Here is an 18,310-nt window from a genome sequence, read left to right on the forward strand (position 1 = left end):
GATGAGCCAGCCGTGGGAAGAACTGGAGAAGTAGCCTGCCAGGATATTGCAAACAATTTCAGTATGAACATTCAATAAATATGAATTGATTGCTTGCTCTCCATCACAGCTGTGCTAGAGAGTGAGAATTCTGTGCACTATAATAAAATCTTAAGCCAGTTGACTAAATGGACCCTCTGGTGGCCCAAGGGACCCCAGAAATAGCCCAACACTCAGTTGCTGCCTGTGAGAAGGAAGGTCACACCTGCTGCTTCTTGCCCTCTTCCCTTCTTAGAGATATTTTGTAACTCCTTAACAAGCCTAAGGCTATGCCAGAGAAACCTGAAGGTCCTTAACTTACTTAACAGAGCTTTTGAGTCTATGTCTTATTTACCTCTGATTAACAGACTTCCTTAACTTAAAAACATACCAAATCTTTAGAAACAGCTTCATTTCTTTAACCAATTACAAATCAAACAGTTTTTAAACTTTAACCCCACACCTTTCATGTATTGATTTATGACGTTAGATGTATGCAATTACTGTCTTCCTGAAGTGTATAAAACCCAGCTGTAACCCAACCACAGACCACTTCCTTAAGGCTTCTTGGGTGTGGCTCTCTGGGCCATAATCACATATACTCATTTCAGAATAAACCTCTAAATTATTTTACTGAGTTTGGGATCTTTTCTGTTGACAGCTCAAAAATGAATAATTAAATTTTGGTCCTTGTTTTCTTGGAGCCTACATCTTAGAGTAATAAAATATAAAAACTCTCGACACAGTAGCTGGTAAATAATAATTTATCAGTCACAGTAAATTTTTATTATTTAACAATCATTTGCAATCTATCAAATTTATCTCATTGTTCAAGTATGTTTGATGTGTTCTTGAATACCCGATATAATTTGGCTATCATTTTACTGACAGATTTATAGTCCTTTTTAGGTAAAGACAGCACGATTTACAAGTGCAAATATTTCCCTGTACCCACTTGATCGATTAGCTTCATCAATGGCATTTGTAAATGTGGACTTTTGGAATGTGTCACAGCTAATACTAGCATATAAGCATTTAGGTTTGCACCTTCATAAGGTCACTTCTTGTGGCGACTCCCACACAGATAAGAAAACCTGTTGCTTTTTTTCTGGATAAACTGTCTTAAGTGAATTTAATGTTTTAGCCCCAGGCGGGGAACTCAGAGAGGGTAAAGGTGAAGTTTTGTCTCCTCTACTGTTATGCCTAAGTCACAGAATCCCCCCCAAATCACTCTGAGACCGAATCTGATGCAAAGAGCAAGAGGCTTGTTTATTACAGGCCTGGGCTTCCCGATCCTGGCGCAGCAGGAGAGCAGAGAAGCCCCGACTTTAAGATGGAGGTTTTAAGGGGTACAGAAAGAAAGAAGGGAGGGGGTTACTGGAGGAAGTTGATGGGGGCTTTGGGTGGTAGGGTAGTACTTTTCTTAAGCTGTTTGGCCTGGGTGTGGGTTGCTATTGCTCGGGGCAGATGTTGTGTAAGGGTGGGTCATAGGGTAAGCACTGGGCAAAGGGGGAAGTTTAAACTGTCTTAGTTTGCAGCTGCAAGAGAAAAAAACGACTAGGCAGCAAAAATAAAATTTAACAAAATGGAGTTAGTTTGGCCTTCTAGGTCCTCACACTACCACGGAGGAGAACTGGCAGGTGCCTGCAGAGTAATTTTATCTAAGAACTTTCCCACACACCAGGCTTGCTCAGTAAAGGAGGCGTCTTTAAGTTTCTTCCATCGAAAACATTCTGATTGTTTCCACAAAGCGAAGGAAGGAAAGCGTTTAAGGAAGCAGCGTTCAGGAAGGACCCTGGAGGGACGCGAGAGATCAAGGAGAACGAGGACCGAGGAGACTGGCTGTGGCAAACTCAGTCTGCTCGGCTCGCAAGCCAGGTAAGACGGTGGAGGGGAACTCGCGGCTTGGTTTCGAGCAGATGGCCACCTCCTTGCCAACGCGGAGCGTGGAGGGCTCGGCAGACGTAGCTAGAGCCTAGCTCGCCAGCAGATCTGGGCACGGAGCCGCAGCCCCTGCAGTCCCGGCCCCGACCAAGGGCCACGAAGCCGGAAGGGGGCGGGGCCTGGAGACAGACCCTGCTCCCGCGGGCCGCGCGCCGCCCCAGGCTCCTCAGCCGAGCGCCGAGCGGTCGATCGCCGTCGCTCCCACCGCCTGCGCAGCCCTCGCCGTGGCTCCACCCGCCATTGTGTAAGTGCCACTGCCGCTCGGCGCGCGGGCCGCGGGAGGGGACGACTCCCTCGCTCCCCTGGTCCCCGGATGGTGACGGACGCGCGGGGCGAGGCTGGCGGGGCCACTGAAGTCCTAGCCTGCCCTGGGGCTTCCTCTCGCGCCCCTCCCGGGGCCGCCCGGCATGACAAGTGCAGCGGCTTTCCCGGGGGTGCCCCGGAGCACGCAGCCTCAGGGGTCTCCATTCATATGTAGCTCAGTGCACCAAGCTTGTTTAGTTGTTTGATTACATTTGAGAAACTCTAATTTCGCTTTTTTTTTTTAAATGCAGAGGCCAGTAATCCGCTATGGAGCGTGCCTTTACCCCGCTGGAGCCCCTGCTTCCCACTGGTACTGTATTTTTTCCACGTTTTACAGTGTCAATGACGGGTCCCTTCCTAGAGGCGTCAGGAGATTAAAAGGACGGGACTGTAGACCTAGACTGGTTTCCAGTCTAGCTTCTGCCCCTGGAGCCACTGCTGTACTAGCCATAACTAACTCCACCTGTCTTGTGCCTTAGTTTTCTCATCTAAAAAATGAGCATAAATACTAGTCCTTGCCATATAGAGTTGTGAGGAGCCTGGAGCCCAGTAAGCAGGCTGCCTGCAAAGTTAGCTGTACGCTTAAGGCAACAGTAGGAACAAATCTCGACCCCTGAACACTAGACTGGAAGGACATGAAGGACAGTCACGGTTCTTGTTACATGATGAATTTTTAATCCATTGAAAGGGCCCAAGCTTACCCAGTAAAAGATTGATGAGTGGTTATGTAAAATGCTTCAGAGGTATAATATTCAGTTAAGGAAATTATTGTACTTCGGAACGAAATAGATGGAATGGAATGATTGAGTTTTTATGAGGCCGACTAATTGTCAGTAACATTCATTCTTGTGTAGTTACTGACTTCTGTTTGATAATTTTGTGGTGGTAATCGTTTTAAATTAACCCATTAGTTTTCATTGGGTTTCCATTATATACAATTTCTAGTTTAACGATTTTATAAGTTTAAACAGCGTAATTTTTAAATGTTTACATGTATTTTATATAAACACACTCATGGGTCTTGTTTTAGGTATTGAATTTGCTTCTTCTTTTTTTTTAACTTAAAAAAATTATTTTTAGAGATGGGATCTTGGTATGTTGCTCAGGCTGGACTCAAACTCCTGGGATTAAATGATCCTCCTGCTACCGCCCCTCTCTGAGTAGCTGGGACTAGTGCAGCTAGTATAAGCCACCACAACTGACTTTGAATTTGATTTTAGCTTGTTAGTTATTCCACATCCTGAGGGTGCTGGTCAAAGGCTAGCAGTAATTATAGGTGCTATGACTTTGTACTATGTAGTCATTCACTTTGCTGAAGTTCTTTATGTACACCTTTATATCTTGTTTTACAGGTGGAGAAAAACAATGATAAAACTAGAATCTGAGCCCAGTTATCTTTTACCTGATTCAGATGTTAGCTGTTTATTACTGTAAACAGCTTTTCGAAGGTTAAGCAAAGCATAGGCAAAAACAAACACGTTGTAAATTAAGTTTCATACTTCTCAGTTACCCAGTAGTAGCGGGACCAACAGTATTTCCAAGAGTTGATTCAGATGTCCTGTTGACTTTCAGATTTGTTTCTAAAATGTTAAAAGCTTTCCTGTCTGAGATTTCTAGTGGTTTTTAGGTTAAAAGAACTATATCAGATAGTAAATGCTTCATAGTGAAGATTGTATTGAGGAATTAAAATCTCTCGGTTTAAATTGTATATAAAACCAGCACATTGTACCCCATGACTGCTTTAATGTACACAGCTATGATTTAATAATAATAAAAAAAAGTCTCTGGGTTTAAATCCTAGATTTGCCACTTATGTGACCTTGCATTTCAGTTTCTGTGTCTATAAAATAGGAATACATCACAGGGGTATTGTAAGCATAAATAAATACATGTAAAGCACTTAGCTTCAATAGCTATACGCTGTTGTATTCAACAGTGCATCTGAGGGGGAAACAGGCAGTTGGATCTGAGGGTCAATGCTGAAATGGAAAAGGTTTGGAGTACCACGTGAGGAAAGATAGCTCTGCTTCCTCTTTTTATTAGTGGCTTAGTGGAGAAGGCCTTGAATGCTTAAGTTAGAACATGTGTAAACATGCTGGAGGGAGGCCTGTAGGGATACGCTAAGGATATGTGATACTTTGTATGAAGTACAGATCCATCAGGACTGAATCCAGTACTCCTGTGGGGGGTTCTCATAGATTTTTCATTTTGTTTCTATGGATAAAACTATACAGAGATTCCTATCCCCTCTCTAGCTTTGGCCTTGAAACAAGAGCCTCAGGCAAGTTTATGTTGACTCTGGTTATATATAAGATATTTAAAAACTGCATAAAATATTTAAAACCAGAACTGTTACTATGAGCAAATAATGCAATGCCAGGCTTTGTTAGAAGGACTCTGTTCATGAAACAGATATTTAATATTTACTCTATCAGAGAAATGGTTTTTCTGTTAATACCTCCTGTGAGTTTAATTTGTTGGTATGATTTATCTGTAACGCTTACTCAGATTTGGTATAGTGAACTAGGCAACAATAGTGGTGATTCTCTAGAGATTAAGAAGTTGCTAGGAAAAGTATTGTGGACCAGAATACTTATCTCTCCAATGGTGATTACTAGCCCAGAGAAAGAAAGTAATTTTAATTGTCTTATAACTAAAGTTAAATGCATGTTATTTAAAGAAAAGCAGCTTTCTACCCAAGGATGAATGTTTCCTATATGCTCTCTTCCAGAAATAGCTGTCTTCTAGAAATAACTATCCATCCTACTTCACAGAGATTATCATTCAAAAAATTTATGTGTTCTAAATTTTGTTTGTGTGTATGAATAAAAATAGGACCTATTTTATGCCCTTTTCTACAGCTTTTTTCACTTTCTGCTTTATGGTCCATATATGTAGATATCCCAATTTTTTTTTTCATGGTCAGTATAGACTCTGACTGGTCCTTCATAAGAGACATGTGTGTTATTTCTGATTTTTACTATTACAATCTATGATGCATGTCTTTCATCATAATATTTTTACATTTTTTTGAGAGTATGTCATTAGGGAAAATTTTTAGAAATGCAGTTGCTGGATCAAGGGTGTGATTGCATTTCTGGTTATTAACAGGAACCGTCAGCCAGTGTATGTCCTCTGACAGTAGGTGCTGTCAGGGATACATAAGTGAAAGATGTTGTCTTTTCTGTCTAAGAGTTTATAGTCTGTGATTGCAGAGTCAAGAACAAAACTAGATTCTAGTTAGATGTCAAATTTTGTGTTGTCGATCCTAAATGGGAGCTGCAGGAACTGTAGAAGAAGGAGAGGAGAGGCAGGCTGGAGTAGGCAGAGAAATCATGAGATGAACCAGATGTCAGCCTCCAAAAGAGCACTGGATTTAACCTGAGAGAGGCACAGGGAAATCAGAAGAGCATTGGCAGGCGATGGGCCACCCTTGAGACATCTCGCTCAGTGAAGCACCTGGGCACGAAGACGGTCACAAGGTGTTGGGTAAAGAGACAGTGTGGCTGGGTCGAAGAATGTGGTTGGCAGTGGGGGTAAAACCAGATTGTAGAGGATGGAGGAATTGATTGCATATTTGGAGATAGGAGTATTTGAAGGTTTCCGTGGACTACCTCTTTGAAACATTCTATACCAAGTAATCTTTGTGTACTGTAGTCCCCCTGATCTGTGAGGGATGTGTTCTCAAACTCCCGCTAATGCCTGAAACCCCAGGTAGTACCAAACCCTGTACACTTGGCCTTCTATATCTGTGGCTTCCCCATACTTGGATTCAACCAACCTTGTTGAGAAAATACTAATGTTAAAATAATAACAACATTAAAATATAAATAAAAATACAGTATAACAACTATTTATGTGGCATTTACGTTGTATTAAGATTTATTTATTTATTGTTTTTTGAGACAAGGTCTTTCTCTGTCTCCTGGGCTAGAGTGCAGTGGTGTGATCATAGCTCATTGCATCTTCAAACTCCTGGAAACCAGTGATCCTCCTAGCTCAGCCTGCTGAGTAGTCAGGGCCACAGATGCATACCACCAAGCTCTGCTAATTTTTCTGTTTTTTTGTAGAAACAGGGTGGCCTCCTGCTCAGGCTGGTCTTAAGTGATCCTCCCACCTCAGTCTCCCAAAGAACTAGGATTATAGGCGTAAGTCATGGTGCCTAGCCCTGTATTAGGTATTAAAATTAATCTAGAGGTCATTTAAAATATATGGCAGGATGTGTGTAGGTTATGTACAAACACCACAGCATTTCTATCTAGGATTTGAGCATCTGTGGATTTTGGTATCCTGAGGGATCCTGGAACCAGTCCACCGCTGATACTGAGGGACAGGGGTACAATGGTGTTTTTTCAATCTGGCAACTGAGGTGGCTACTACGCAGCAAACAGGACACTGGCTAAAGGACTGATGAGCATTCGGAGCTGGATGACACATTTCATTACATTATTCAGCAAGGCACACATTTTAAAACTTAGAAATTGTTTCTGGAATTTTCCATTTGTTATTTTCAGACCACAGTTGACCCTGGGTAATTGAAACTTGGAAAACGAAACCACAGATAAGCGGGGACTCAAACTCAATTAACTAGATTGTGTCATTCATGTCATCGTTGTACTTTATTAACCAAGTATGTGTTAAAGTCCTTGTCTCAAAGGCATTCCATGCTCTGATTCCTAACTACTTTTCATATTACTTTAAAAAAAGTTTTACGTGACAAATAAAATTGTACATACTTATGGTGTACAAAATGATTTTTAATTTCTTTATTATTTTTCAATTTTTCTTTCTTTCTTTTTTTGAGCCAGAGTCTCACTTTGTCGCCCCAGGGAGATTGTTGTGATGTCATAGCTCACAGCAACCTCAAACTCTTGGGTTTAAGCAATTCCCTTGCCTCAGCCTTCCAAGTAGCTGGGACTATTGGTGCCCTCCAGAATGCCTGGATGTTTTTAGTAACGGGATCTCACTCTAGCTTAGGCTGGTCTCAAACCCATGAGTTTAGGGGATCTACCTACCTCAGCCTCCCAGAATGATGGGATTACAGGCATGAGTCATCGTGCCCTCCTAAAATGATTTTTTAAACCTATTCTCATCCTTTTATTGAGCAAGATAATACAAAATGATGTCTTGATGTGGGTATGTATTATGGCTAAATCAAGCTATGGTAATTAACATAATATTACCTCCCGTACCTTATTTTTTGTGGTGAGAACACCTCACCACACTCCTCTTAACATTTTTCAGCTATACAGTGTATTGTTACTTACTCTAGTCACTGTTTAATACAATACCAGATGCTTTTTTTATCATTCACCTCTCAGCTAAACTACCTTGTGGGAACATTTGTTTCTGGTTTTAATATTCTTCCCTTAGCTCATTCTTAATTTATTACCTAGAATGATCTTTGCCAGTTCTTAGACTTGTTATTCTTAAATTATAGCCATCTGATGGGTATATAGAGATATGGCTATGATTTTTAATTACTGTTTCTCTTTTGATAGATTGCTTATCGTTTGTTTATTGGCCTTTGCATATCTTATGTTGATGTTTCTTATTCATTTTCAATTGGGTTATCTTTTCTTTTTTTAGAAAAAAATTGGTGGGACTTCTTTATATATATGTTCTGGATATAGTTCTTTAAATCTTGATTTGTTTCATTAGTAAAATAGGAAAAAACAACACTTTCCAAAAGAGAGTTGTTATAAAGGTTAAATAATATGTTTAAGCCAGGGGCAGTGGCTCATGCCTGTAATCCTAGCACTTTGAGAGGCTGAGGCAGGAGAATCAAGACCAGCTAGAGCAAAATCGTGAGACCCTGTCCTTACAATAAATAGAAAATTTAGCTAGTATGGTGATGCATACCTGTAGTCTTAGCTACTTGAGAGACTGAGGCAGGAAGATCCCTTGAGTCTAGGAGTTAGACTTGAGCCTAGGCAAAATAGCAAGACCCTGTCTCAACAACAACAACAACAAAAAGCTAGATGCAGTGACTGGTAATCTAATCTCAACTTCTGTGGAGGCTGAGGCAGGAGGATTGCTTGTTTGAGGTTGCAGTGAGCTGTAATCACACCACACCAGGAGACAGAAAGGCCCTCTCTCAAAAGAAAAAGAAAAGGATATGTATAAAGCACTTAACATGGCTATATACAAACATTCAAGACATTTTAGCATTTTTTAATAGTCTTTTAAACTTTTTATGAAAATGATTTTTATTTTTAAAATGAATAAAAATATTTAAATGGTAAGGACATACCATAGCTCTTTTACATTTTATAAATATGGATGCCTTTCAGCATATTTTTATAAATCTGGACATTTTTGCTTAGTTTTTCAATGCCTGTGATTCTTTCACTTTTTATTATGAAGCTTTATATTCAGAACTCCATATGTTTGAAATGTTTTTAAGAAAGTAAAGTTGATTTACTTTAAATACTTCATAGCCAAAGTATAGGTGAAGAGCCAAAACTTAGAAGAATTATTTTTCCACATGCTTAGTTCATATTCTTAACATACACAGCAAACGCAGAAGTTTTAATTTCTGGTTTGATAAAAATACTATTGGTTTTATTTTTAGGTTTTTTTCAGCTCTATTGAGATATAATTGACAAAAGTTGCTTAAATTTTGTATGTTTTTACATCATAGTACCTCTGAATTATAGAAAGTTTAAGATACAAATAAAAATGAAATAAAAATACCATATCCCAACTTCTCAGAGATTATTACTATCAGAACCACATGTGTCCATTGTGTGGGCTGTGTACGTTTATATTTACATCTCTCCAGATATTTGCTGTGTATAAATACATATTGGTATTTATTTTTTAAATAAAATTGGAATGTAATGTAAATTGCCTTATTCAGTTCATAACTCCACTGTAAATTTCCCTGTTATTCCAAAAATCACTTTTCTAGTTATTTGTTCCAATGTGCATTTGGTTTAGTCTTTTTAAATTTAGCACACTTGTCCCTTATGTTTTTAATCTGCTTGATATTGAATATTGATATTTTAAATAAAGCTATTTATATCACTCTTAAATGTATCAAATGGAATTAAAAATACAGCAATTTGATATGTAACATCATTCACTTCAAAAATATATCTCAGAATCAAAAATTCCATTTTATTTTCTCCACATAATTTGATCTTCATAAATACATTTTATGGTGTTAATTCTTTTATTGCTTACTGTATATTTCTTTGCAAACGAATATGTGTCTTTAAATTTTAAAAAGATTCCTTTGACTGTAATGCCCTTGAGAGTTATTTCTTCTGAACTGAATTACCAATGTTGAGATTTATTTTGAATTTAATTACTATTTTAAGTATTATTAGTGCATACCTGTTCAAGTCGATGTAATTATAGCCCAGATTTCTCTAATAACTGACATTTGCATAACACTGTGTTAGGCACAGTTCTAATGCTTTAAACACGATAACATTTATAGGAAAGGACTGAATGTAGAAGACCAGCCTCAGTTCGAGTTTGCCCTGACCTCTTCACTACAGACGCTCCTCGACTTGCCACATGCCATGTCTGATAGATAACATCATCTTCAGTCATCTTTGTGAATTGGGGACCATTCATAGTTACATGATTTTAGGCATATCAGTTGATTTATTAGAGCTTTCATACTGTATACAAAATGGGAATATATCCAGGCAAGAAGTTGTTGGGCAAATTTAAGGCATTATGAAGATTAAGTACAGAAGTAGAGTTGTATTGAAATGTAGTCCTCTTATTAGAACTTTACATTAGATAAATTTTAATATACTAATTACTGGAGTTCAAAATTTTGAAATATATACATTTGTTTTTCTGATTAATTCTCAAAGGAGTATCAAAAGACAAAAGTACAACAAATTTAGTTATAGTTCTATTTGCCCTTTATGTATGATTAGAGAATCAGTGATCCTACAAAGTAGAATGAGAGCTCCCACCTGAAGGAGCAGAACAGTGTGTTTTGTAAAGTGGGAACAAGGAAACAAAGCAATAGAAAAACTGGTTAACTCCAGGTTATTTTATTTTATTTATTATTACTATTATTATTATTATTTTTTCATTAGGATTAAAGTGGAGGGGACTTGCTACCTTGACTCAGCTAGACTGGAATTTCCTGTTTTCAGAAAAATCTGGTCTGTTTGGAGTCTGTCTGCTTCCTTAAAGATTCAGTTAGATTGTGTGGCATGTACTGTGAGTGACTCCAGTTGTGTTTGGTCTTCTGGGGCCTAGTGCATGAGTCTGGTACAAAAAAGTAATGTCCTATAATTTTGTTTAATAGGACAAAGTTACTTATTTTTATTAAATGTATTCATTCCATTTAGGTGAAAGAGAATTTTGATACATCTAGCTGAAATGTTCTTGTTGTGTGAACTCTGTAATTTTCTTTCATTTTCATTGAACTTTATATGTACATGAAATTATAAATAGTGGACATACTTTTTTGATGCCTCTTGGTGAAGTGCTAATGAATTTGGGGATATCTTGTTCAATATGGTATTAATGCCAACTTTTACATTCCTGGACACTTAGTTTCCATTGAAAATACCTGATTAAATTTACAAAGTCATATTAGCCTTCCTCAGTTTACCTGTGGCTTATTTATTTGGGAATCCCTGGGTGATCTGTGTTTGAAGCGCTGATTCCTTTGTAATGATAAATGTATTCTTTTTATCTGTATCGTTTTCCGTATGACAGTCAAACCCAGTGGTAACATTCATGTATATCACTCATGGCCCTAAACTCTTAACTCCCTTCCTTTACCACATAGTAAGAATGACATGAGGGTAGATTTGAGTCACGTACGTGTACCTTTTTTGAAATTAAAGATTAAAAATGCTTCATTAAATAGTGACATGTTTCTTGATCACCCCTCCCAAACAATTGGGCACACTTGTTAGAAATTTCTGGTTTTGTCTGTTCTCTCAGTCAGTGCTGTCCAATCCAGTAGATGCTGAACACCTGAAATACGGCCAGTGTAACTGAATTTGTAGTTTTAGGTATAAAAATCAAATCTCCGCTCAGTTACTGGAACATTTGTAAGCATTTAGAACAATGTATTCTAATAGTTTTCTAGGGAAGCTGTAATGGAGTACTGTAAGTTGGGGGGTTTAAACAACAAAACTTCATTTTATCACAATTCTGGAGTCTGTAAGTTCAAGATCAAGGTATTCACAGGTTTGTTTTCTCCTGAGGCCTCTCCACTTGTCCTGGAGATGAGTGCCTCCTAGACGTATCCTCACAAGGTGGCCCCTCTGTGATATCTGTGTCCTAGTCTATTATTATAAGGGCATGAGTCTTAACTGGATTAGGGCCCACTCATAAGACTTCATTATTCTTTATTTACCTCCCACTGTACTGTGTTTGCAAACACAGTCACATTCGCAGGTATTGGAGCTTTGAACTTCAACATACATTGAGGGTGGGGGTGCAGGGGATCATTTAGTCTGTAACAAATTGGGTATGTGAGTTTGCTTTTTCGGGTATGAATTTTATAAAAAAAATTGACTGGGTTCATATTTCAGTATTCCCATGATTAACAAATAAGGGAATTTTTAAATGTCATTCCAATAGAATATAGCTGGTATGTGAATCAAGAGTTACTTTTGGTCTTATTTGGCTGTTGTTTTCTACAAAATTTTCTGTGTTCATATGCCATTTCCTGATTATTGATTATGGGCCAGACTCTAGTAAATGTGATAGGAAAGTAAAAAAGGGTTGACAAAATTGACTTGGAAAGATTTCACCCTGTAGCAGGCTGCCCAGCACAACACCATGCAAATGTAACTTCTTGTGTAATATAATTTAAAATTTCCCAGTAACTCATCGAGAAGGTTAAAAATAATCCTTTTAATTTCAGGTTTATATTTTCTTTAATGTAATTTATCTAAAATGCCATCACTTTGACATACAATTAGTGTAAGTAATTATTAATGCTAATTGTATAGTTTACTTTTTTCTTTGGTTTACTTTCTTTGTACTAAATCTTTAGACTCTAATGTGTAGTTTATGTTTCTGGCACATGATGTTAATTTTTCATTAGACATACGTGATCTAGATTTAGTTTGTGGTAGTTTGTCAAATATTTCGTTTTTATTAATGTTAGCAAGAAGAAACTCATTGCCTCCTAACTTGAAGATGAACTTTAATGACTTCCTTAAGGAAAGCCCTGGAAACCGGCATTAGAGGTGGAAGAAGGACTACAGGCTGGGTTTCCTGATCGTCTGTTTCTCCTAATGTCAACCTGGCTTTTTTTTTGTTGTTTAAATTGAGGCAGTATGTCTGCCTGGAAACTTAGAAAACTTGAAGGTAGGTTTGTTGTTTTTTGTTAGGTGGTTGGTTTTTAAGAAACTTTCATCACTATGGTCTGGTAAAGAACTCTTAGCCTAAAGCTGCTGCCCAAGGATTATTATATTTCTGTTATCAAGGCCTATCTAAAATAGTCTAAGGGACAAATTAGCGGATTTTAGAGTTTCAGGGGTTAATGCTTTCACTGTACTCTCCTGTCCCCTGAGGTATCCCTCCCAGTTAGCTGAGAAATCTCCTGCTTTCCTTGATGGGTGACCCATCATGTTGGGTTTCCTTTTATTCCCTTCAATTTATCTCCAGGATTTGGTGCGATAATCACCCCTGTGTGTTTAGTGTAGTTTAAGTTTTAGTTGATTTTCACATTTACCTGTATTTTTGTTATACTTTTAATTACGTACATTACATTTGAGGACAGAAATTTTGGTTCATCCTCGTTGTTAATAGCCAAATTGTTTATCTTGACTTAATAGAGAATCAATCGCTGTGTTTCAGTGGCATGTAGTCTCTGTAGCTCCCCCTATCTTTCCATATTAGCATTTGATATTCTTTTAGAAATCACTAAAATGAGTTTAAAAATAATCTTAAATCTTCAAAAAAAATCTTGTAAATAGATACCTTGTAGCATTTTCAGACAGAATGGTTATTTCTGTGGGGTGTGGTTTTAATATTCACAGTCCTAAAATGTGACTCTTGATCACAGCAACCCCCCCCCCCCCAATCTGCTATGTTAACACCAGGTGTCTTCTGCGGTTTTCTAGGAAAATGAGGTGTGTTTGTGCATTAACTAGATTGCAGGATATGGAGAATCCTAAACAGGAAAGTCTTGATAAATCATCGGAGGAAAGAGTCATTGCTTTAGGATTTAAACAAACAAGGAAAAGAAAACCCCAAACACAGCAGGAAAACAGAAAGTTGCATACTTCGTTTACATTTATACATTTCTGTGTATGCTGCTCTAAAACCTTGCTACTTAAATTGAGATACCCAGACCAGTGACATTGACCTAGGTCAGTGTTTTTCAGTCTTTCTTATCTCACAGCACATCAAACCTATAGTTAAACTCCAAGGCACACTTAAATTATGTTTATCATAAGGATCGCTTAACCCCAAGATTTGCAGGTTGCTGTGAGTTATGACTGTCACCCCACCCAGGGAGACAGCTTGAGACTCTGTCTAAAAAAAAAAAAAGGAAAAGACGCTCAGGTAAACCTTATGCTTATTAAAATTTGAGAGACATGATCCAAGAGACATAGGAAGTGACTTCTAAACAGAATTAAACAAAACAAAAAATGCCTTCAGCATGTTTAATGATCATGTTTAGCATTATCTAGAACTTCTTTTAAGCTGACAGTACCCAACGTGTTTTTGGTTTTTGCTGGGTTTTTTTTTTTAAGCTTTATTGCTGTCTATGGAAATGCATAGCATGCTAATACATTCAGGTCCTTTACACAGTGGCAAGAGGATGGCTCACCTGAGTGTGACAATACCTCTCTGCACCAGCAACTCTGAGGTGCATGTCCTTTTTGTTGGCACTTGTGCTTTTAAAAACCTCTGCATGTAATTCTGATATTCTTTCAGTATCATTGGTTGGGGTATAACTTCAGGCTTTTCTTAAACATTTTTGCATTGGTTTTGTATTGAGTTTTAGGGATGTAAATCTAAAATTTTCCTATGTAATTATTGGCCAAAAATTACATTATGTGGTTCTGTCTATACACTGTAATGTTTGGATATTAAAATCGAGTAGTTCTTCTGGGAAAATGTTAACTGGAGAAATGATCTGCAAGTTATGCTTTTTGAGGCATTTCAGTTCATGAGTGTTCCTTTACAAATGGGACGTCTGTGACAGAATACTTTCTTCCAGATGCAGTTTAAAGTCAAAGAAGTTACACTGTTACATTTTTTTTTTCTCTGACTGATATCATTCTTTTGAATGAACTCATGGTTTTAATTTTGGAGAATAGTAGTTGAAAGAGTTCTGGAGTTTGAAGTCAACAAAGCTTTTTCTGACCTTTTTTTTGGTGAATCTGGAGCCAAAACTATTTACTATTAAGTCAGATAATAAACAATAACTCAAAGCCATCTAAAAATGGTATTAAAATCACCTCTTTACAAATATATATATATGTATGTTTATGAGGTAGAGTCTCACTTTTTTGCCCCTGATAGAGTGCTGTGGCATCATAGCTCTGGCATCATAGCTCACAGCAACCTCTAACTCTTGGGCTCAAGCGATCCTCTGCTTCGGCCTCCCAAGTAGCTGGGACCAAAGGTGCCCACCACAATGCCCAGCTGTTTTTTTTTTTTTTTGAGACATAGTCTCACTATGTTGCCCTTAATAGAGTGCCATGTCATTATAGCTCACAGCAACCTCAAAATCCTGGGCTTAAGTTATTCTCTTGCCTCAGCCTCCCAAGTAACTGGAACTACAGGCACCCGCCACAATGCCCGGCTATTTTTTTTTTAATTAAACCATAGCTGTGTACATTAATACAGTCATGGGGCACAGTGTACTGGTTCTATATACAATCTGAAATATTTTCATCAAACTGGTTAACATAGCCTTCATGTCATTTTCTTATTGTGTTAAGACATTTATATTCTACATTTAGAAAGACTCACATGTACCCTTGTAAGATGAACCATAGGCGTGGTCCCATCCATTACCTGCCTGGCTATTTTTTGTTGTTGTTGTCGTTGTTTAGTAGGCCCGGACTGGGTTCTAACCTGCCAACCCCAGTGTATGTGTCTGGCAGCCTAACCACTGAGCTATGGGCACCGAGCCCACGCAGCTAGTTTTTAAGAGATAAGGTCTCGCTCTTTCTTGCTCATGCTGGTTTTGAATCCACCTCAGGCTCTCAGAATGATAGGATTACAGGCGTGAGCCACTGTGCCCAGCCTATCAAAATATTTGTTACTAGTAGTTACTGGCTGCATAACATTTATTTCCTTGGGCTAGCATTGAGTACCTGTCATACCTGTGGCATCATGCTAAGTTCTTTGTCCTCAAGGCTGCGTTAGAAGAATGAGGAATCAAAGATAGGACCCTTAGGGTTTCTAGTGCACGTTACCAGGTGGCTTACCAGAAGGTGTAGCGTGTTACAAGTACAGGAGCGGAATGTTAGTGTGTGTTCCTCTCTGTAGCCCCTCGCGGGTAGTGAATTCTCTACAATTCCTGCTGCCACTTATTTACTCCTTCAATCTATGATTTTTGGTAGATTCAAAAATTCAATCTTTATTCCTGGTAGTACCACAAAGCCAGGAAAATTGTCCAGGACTCGAAAATGAGCAAAACAGATTAATAGGTGTCCTTTCAGGGGAACGCTCAGCTTGTCTGTCTGGGGGACCCTGAAATGACTCTGTATGAGAGTACACACCTGTTACTTTTTTTTGATTGGGTTGTTTTGCAAACTCTAGAGAGGTAAAAATTAACTAACAGTCATGAAAATGGTTCTAACCATAACAATGCAAAGTAATTTTGTCTAGTGGGATATAATTGATTTTTACCCAGAGAAGAGGTATCCCCAGATACTACTTTTATAGCTCTCTAGTGGAGATAACTAAACTTCCTCTTTATAGTCCCCTAAGGTAGTCTCAGTAATTTTTTCATGGTGCCACTAGGGTAAAAGGAATACCTAATTTTTACTTTTTGTAAGTAATTAGGCCCGAACAACATAGGAGTGGTTGTGCTGTGTCCTTACTTATCTGCTGAGGCATCTTGAGTGCCTTGGTATACAGTTTGGGAATCCTTATAATGGATTCATTGATTTCAGTCATATGAAAATACACATACACACATTCAAATTTGTCACAATACTTTTATTTATTAATGAGTTGAATAACATTTTCGGTATGCGTTCATTTTACGTTTGCGTGAAGATCTTGATTTTAAACTTTTTGAAAATCGTCTTTTAGCACCAGTTAAATTCTGCTTATTTTGTTATTAATTTAAAAGGTGAACTAATAGGTCATTCACATCTCTTTGGACTCTCTTTCCTTATCTGTCAATGATCTGTAACAGGCCATGAGAATTAAGAGTGAAAATGCATCCGTAACAACATAGCTTAGTGCCTTTCATGATCCTCTTACTTCATGTTACTCGATACAGAGCGTTGTGATTCCCCAGGGTCACATCCCCTGGAGAGGAGCTTAGGCTGGACACGGCTACACTGTGCTGTCCCATGGAAATTGCTCCAGGAGAGAGGTCCCAGCCCTTCTCCACTGTACTGTTCTACATACTTGCTGGAACCTCCTGGTAACTGTGTAACACAGTGTAAGTGGGACCTTCTGGGCTGAGCTGCTTTCTTGAGACAATCCAGAAATGGGGGAAAGGGAGGAATTTAAATGAACCTCCAGGATCACATGGATTTGTATTTATATTTCCTCACCTGTTCTCTAAAACAGTGTGAATGGATACAGTAGTCACTCACTTTACAGTTAGGCAACAGTGATACAGTTTTATCATTTCACTTTACTTATGCTGGAGCTCCATGTGCGAAGTCTTAACTTCTAACTGGAGAAATAACTTTTTTCTCCAACCAGTGAGTGCTGCAGTCAACTCTGAAAATGTTTTTCTCCTTCAGATTTTAGACTTTTAAAATTATGAGTAAAATTGGGAAATGGGATGGGACGCATTTGGGATTGATGAGGTACCCAAGCAATGGAAAGTAAAAGGAGCTGACAGGGGGATAGATCTAAAAGGCCAGGGGCAGTGGTAGAGGAGCAGCAGGGCCGGGAGGGCCGGGGCACTGGCGTGCCAGTCGGGCTTTGCAGGCGTCCAGGCCTAAGGCTCAAAGCGGGTTTTAAATCAGAGTAGTGTGGGTGTGGGAAGCCTGGTGGAAACTTACAATTTTGTTTAAAATGAACAGTTTATTTTTTTTTCTAATTTCTGCCATTTCTTTCTTGATCCAAATTGCTATTATCATGGGAACAATTGGTTTCTGAAAGTTCTCTCTTGCCCATCATCAACTCACTTGAATTAGTGTTACCTATTTCAGGGGCTCTGTTAGACTCTTCCTGCAACAATGCCTGTTGATTAAAAAAAAACCACCAGTGAAGGGAACCCATGTGCAGAGCAGATCGTACTCAACGACGTTCATAGAAACAGATCCTGCTGAAGTGTGCGTTGGACTGTGACGTTCGGTACCTGTGAAAGGATTATGCATACAGCGGTGTCGTATACTTGAAAGCTATCATGGATTTAACCTTTCTATTAAGAGACACGTTACTGCTTCCACTTGCCAGGGAAGAACAATGCTTAAGAGAAAATTTGACATTATGCTTTTGCCCTTCCACTGTTTTTTCAAGTGTAAATGGCTTACGTTTAGTCAATCTTCTTGTTGTGAAATGGAATCACTTTTGTGGCATCTAAGAGTTAGAGCTGCTGATGTAGCGATTAGTAGATGCAGAAACACTGTCAGGTGAGACCAGAGCCCTGTAGCCCTGTAGAGATGGTTAAGTTCTGTGAGGGATTTTCTGTTTGTTCGTACCTCACAATTTGAGTCCCGTTTGAACTGCCTAAACGAAAATATATCATTTTAATATATTTGTGTGGGATGACAACATTGATTACCAGTATTTACTGGGAGCTTTCTAAATATAAGGAGCTACTCTAAGTGTTTTTATGTATCACCTAATACATAAACCTAGTTTATTATCTTGTTCTGGGTCCCTTGTCTAGGGTGGTCGAGCCAAGGTTTCCGCCTGCGTGGTCTGGCTGAAGAGCCTGATGGTAATA

General features: G+C 38.5%; 1 protein-coding gene across 1 annotated transcript in view; it reads left to right on the forward strand.

Annotated features, from left to right (window-relative positions):
* Positions 1-2,121: 2,121 nt before the first annotated feature.
* The window catches only part of TPK1 (thiamin pyrophosphokinase 1), a 259,770-nt gene continuing 243,581 nt past the window's right edge, over positions 2,122-18,310 (forward strand). Inside the window, exons 1-2 of the mRNA XM_023514240.1 lie at positions 2,122-2,206; positions 2,517-2,575. Coding sequence (XP_023370008.1) covers positions 2,533-2,575 — 43 coding nt within the window. The 5' untranslated portion in view covers positions 2,122-2,206; positions 2,517-2,532. The remainder of the gene's footprint in view (positions 2,207-2,516; positions 2,576-18,310) is intronic.

This window comes from Otolemur garnettii, unplaced genomic scaffold, assembly GCF_000181295.1.
Source record: "Otolemur garnettii isolate 467f Iridium unplaced genomic scaffold, OtoGar3 scaffold00049, whole genome shotgun sequence".
NCBI lineage: Eukaryota > Metazoa > Chordata > Mammalia > Primates > Galagidae > Otolemur > Otolemur garnettii.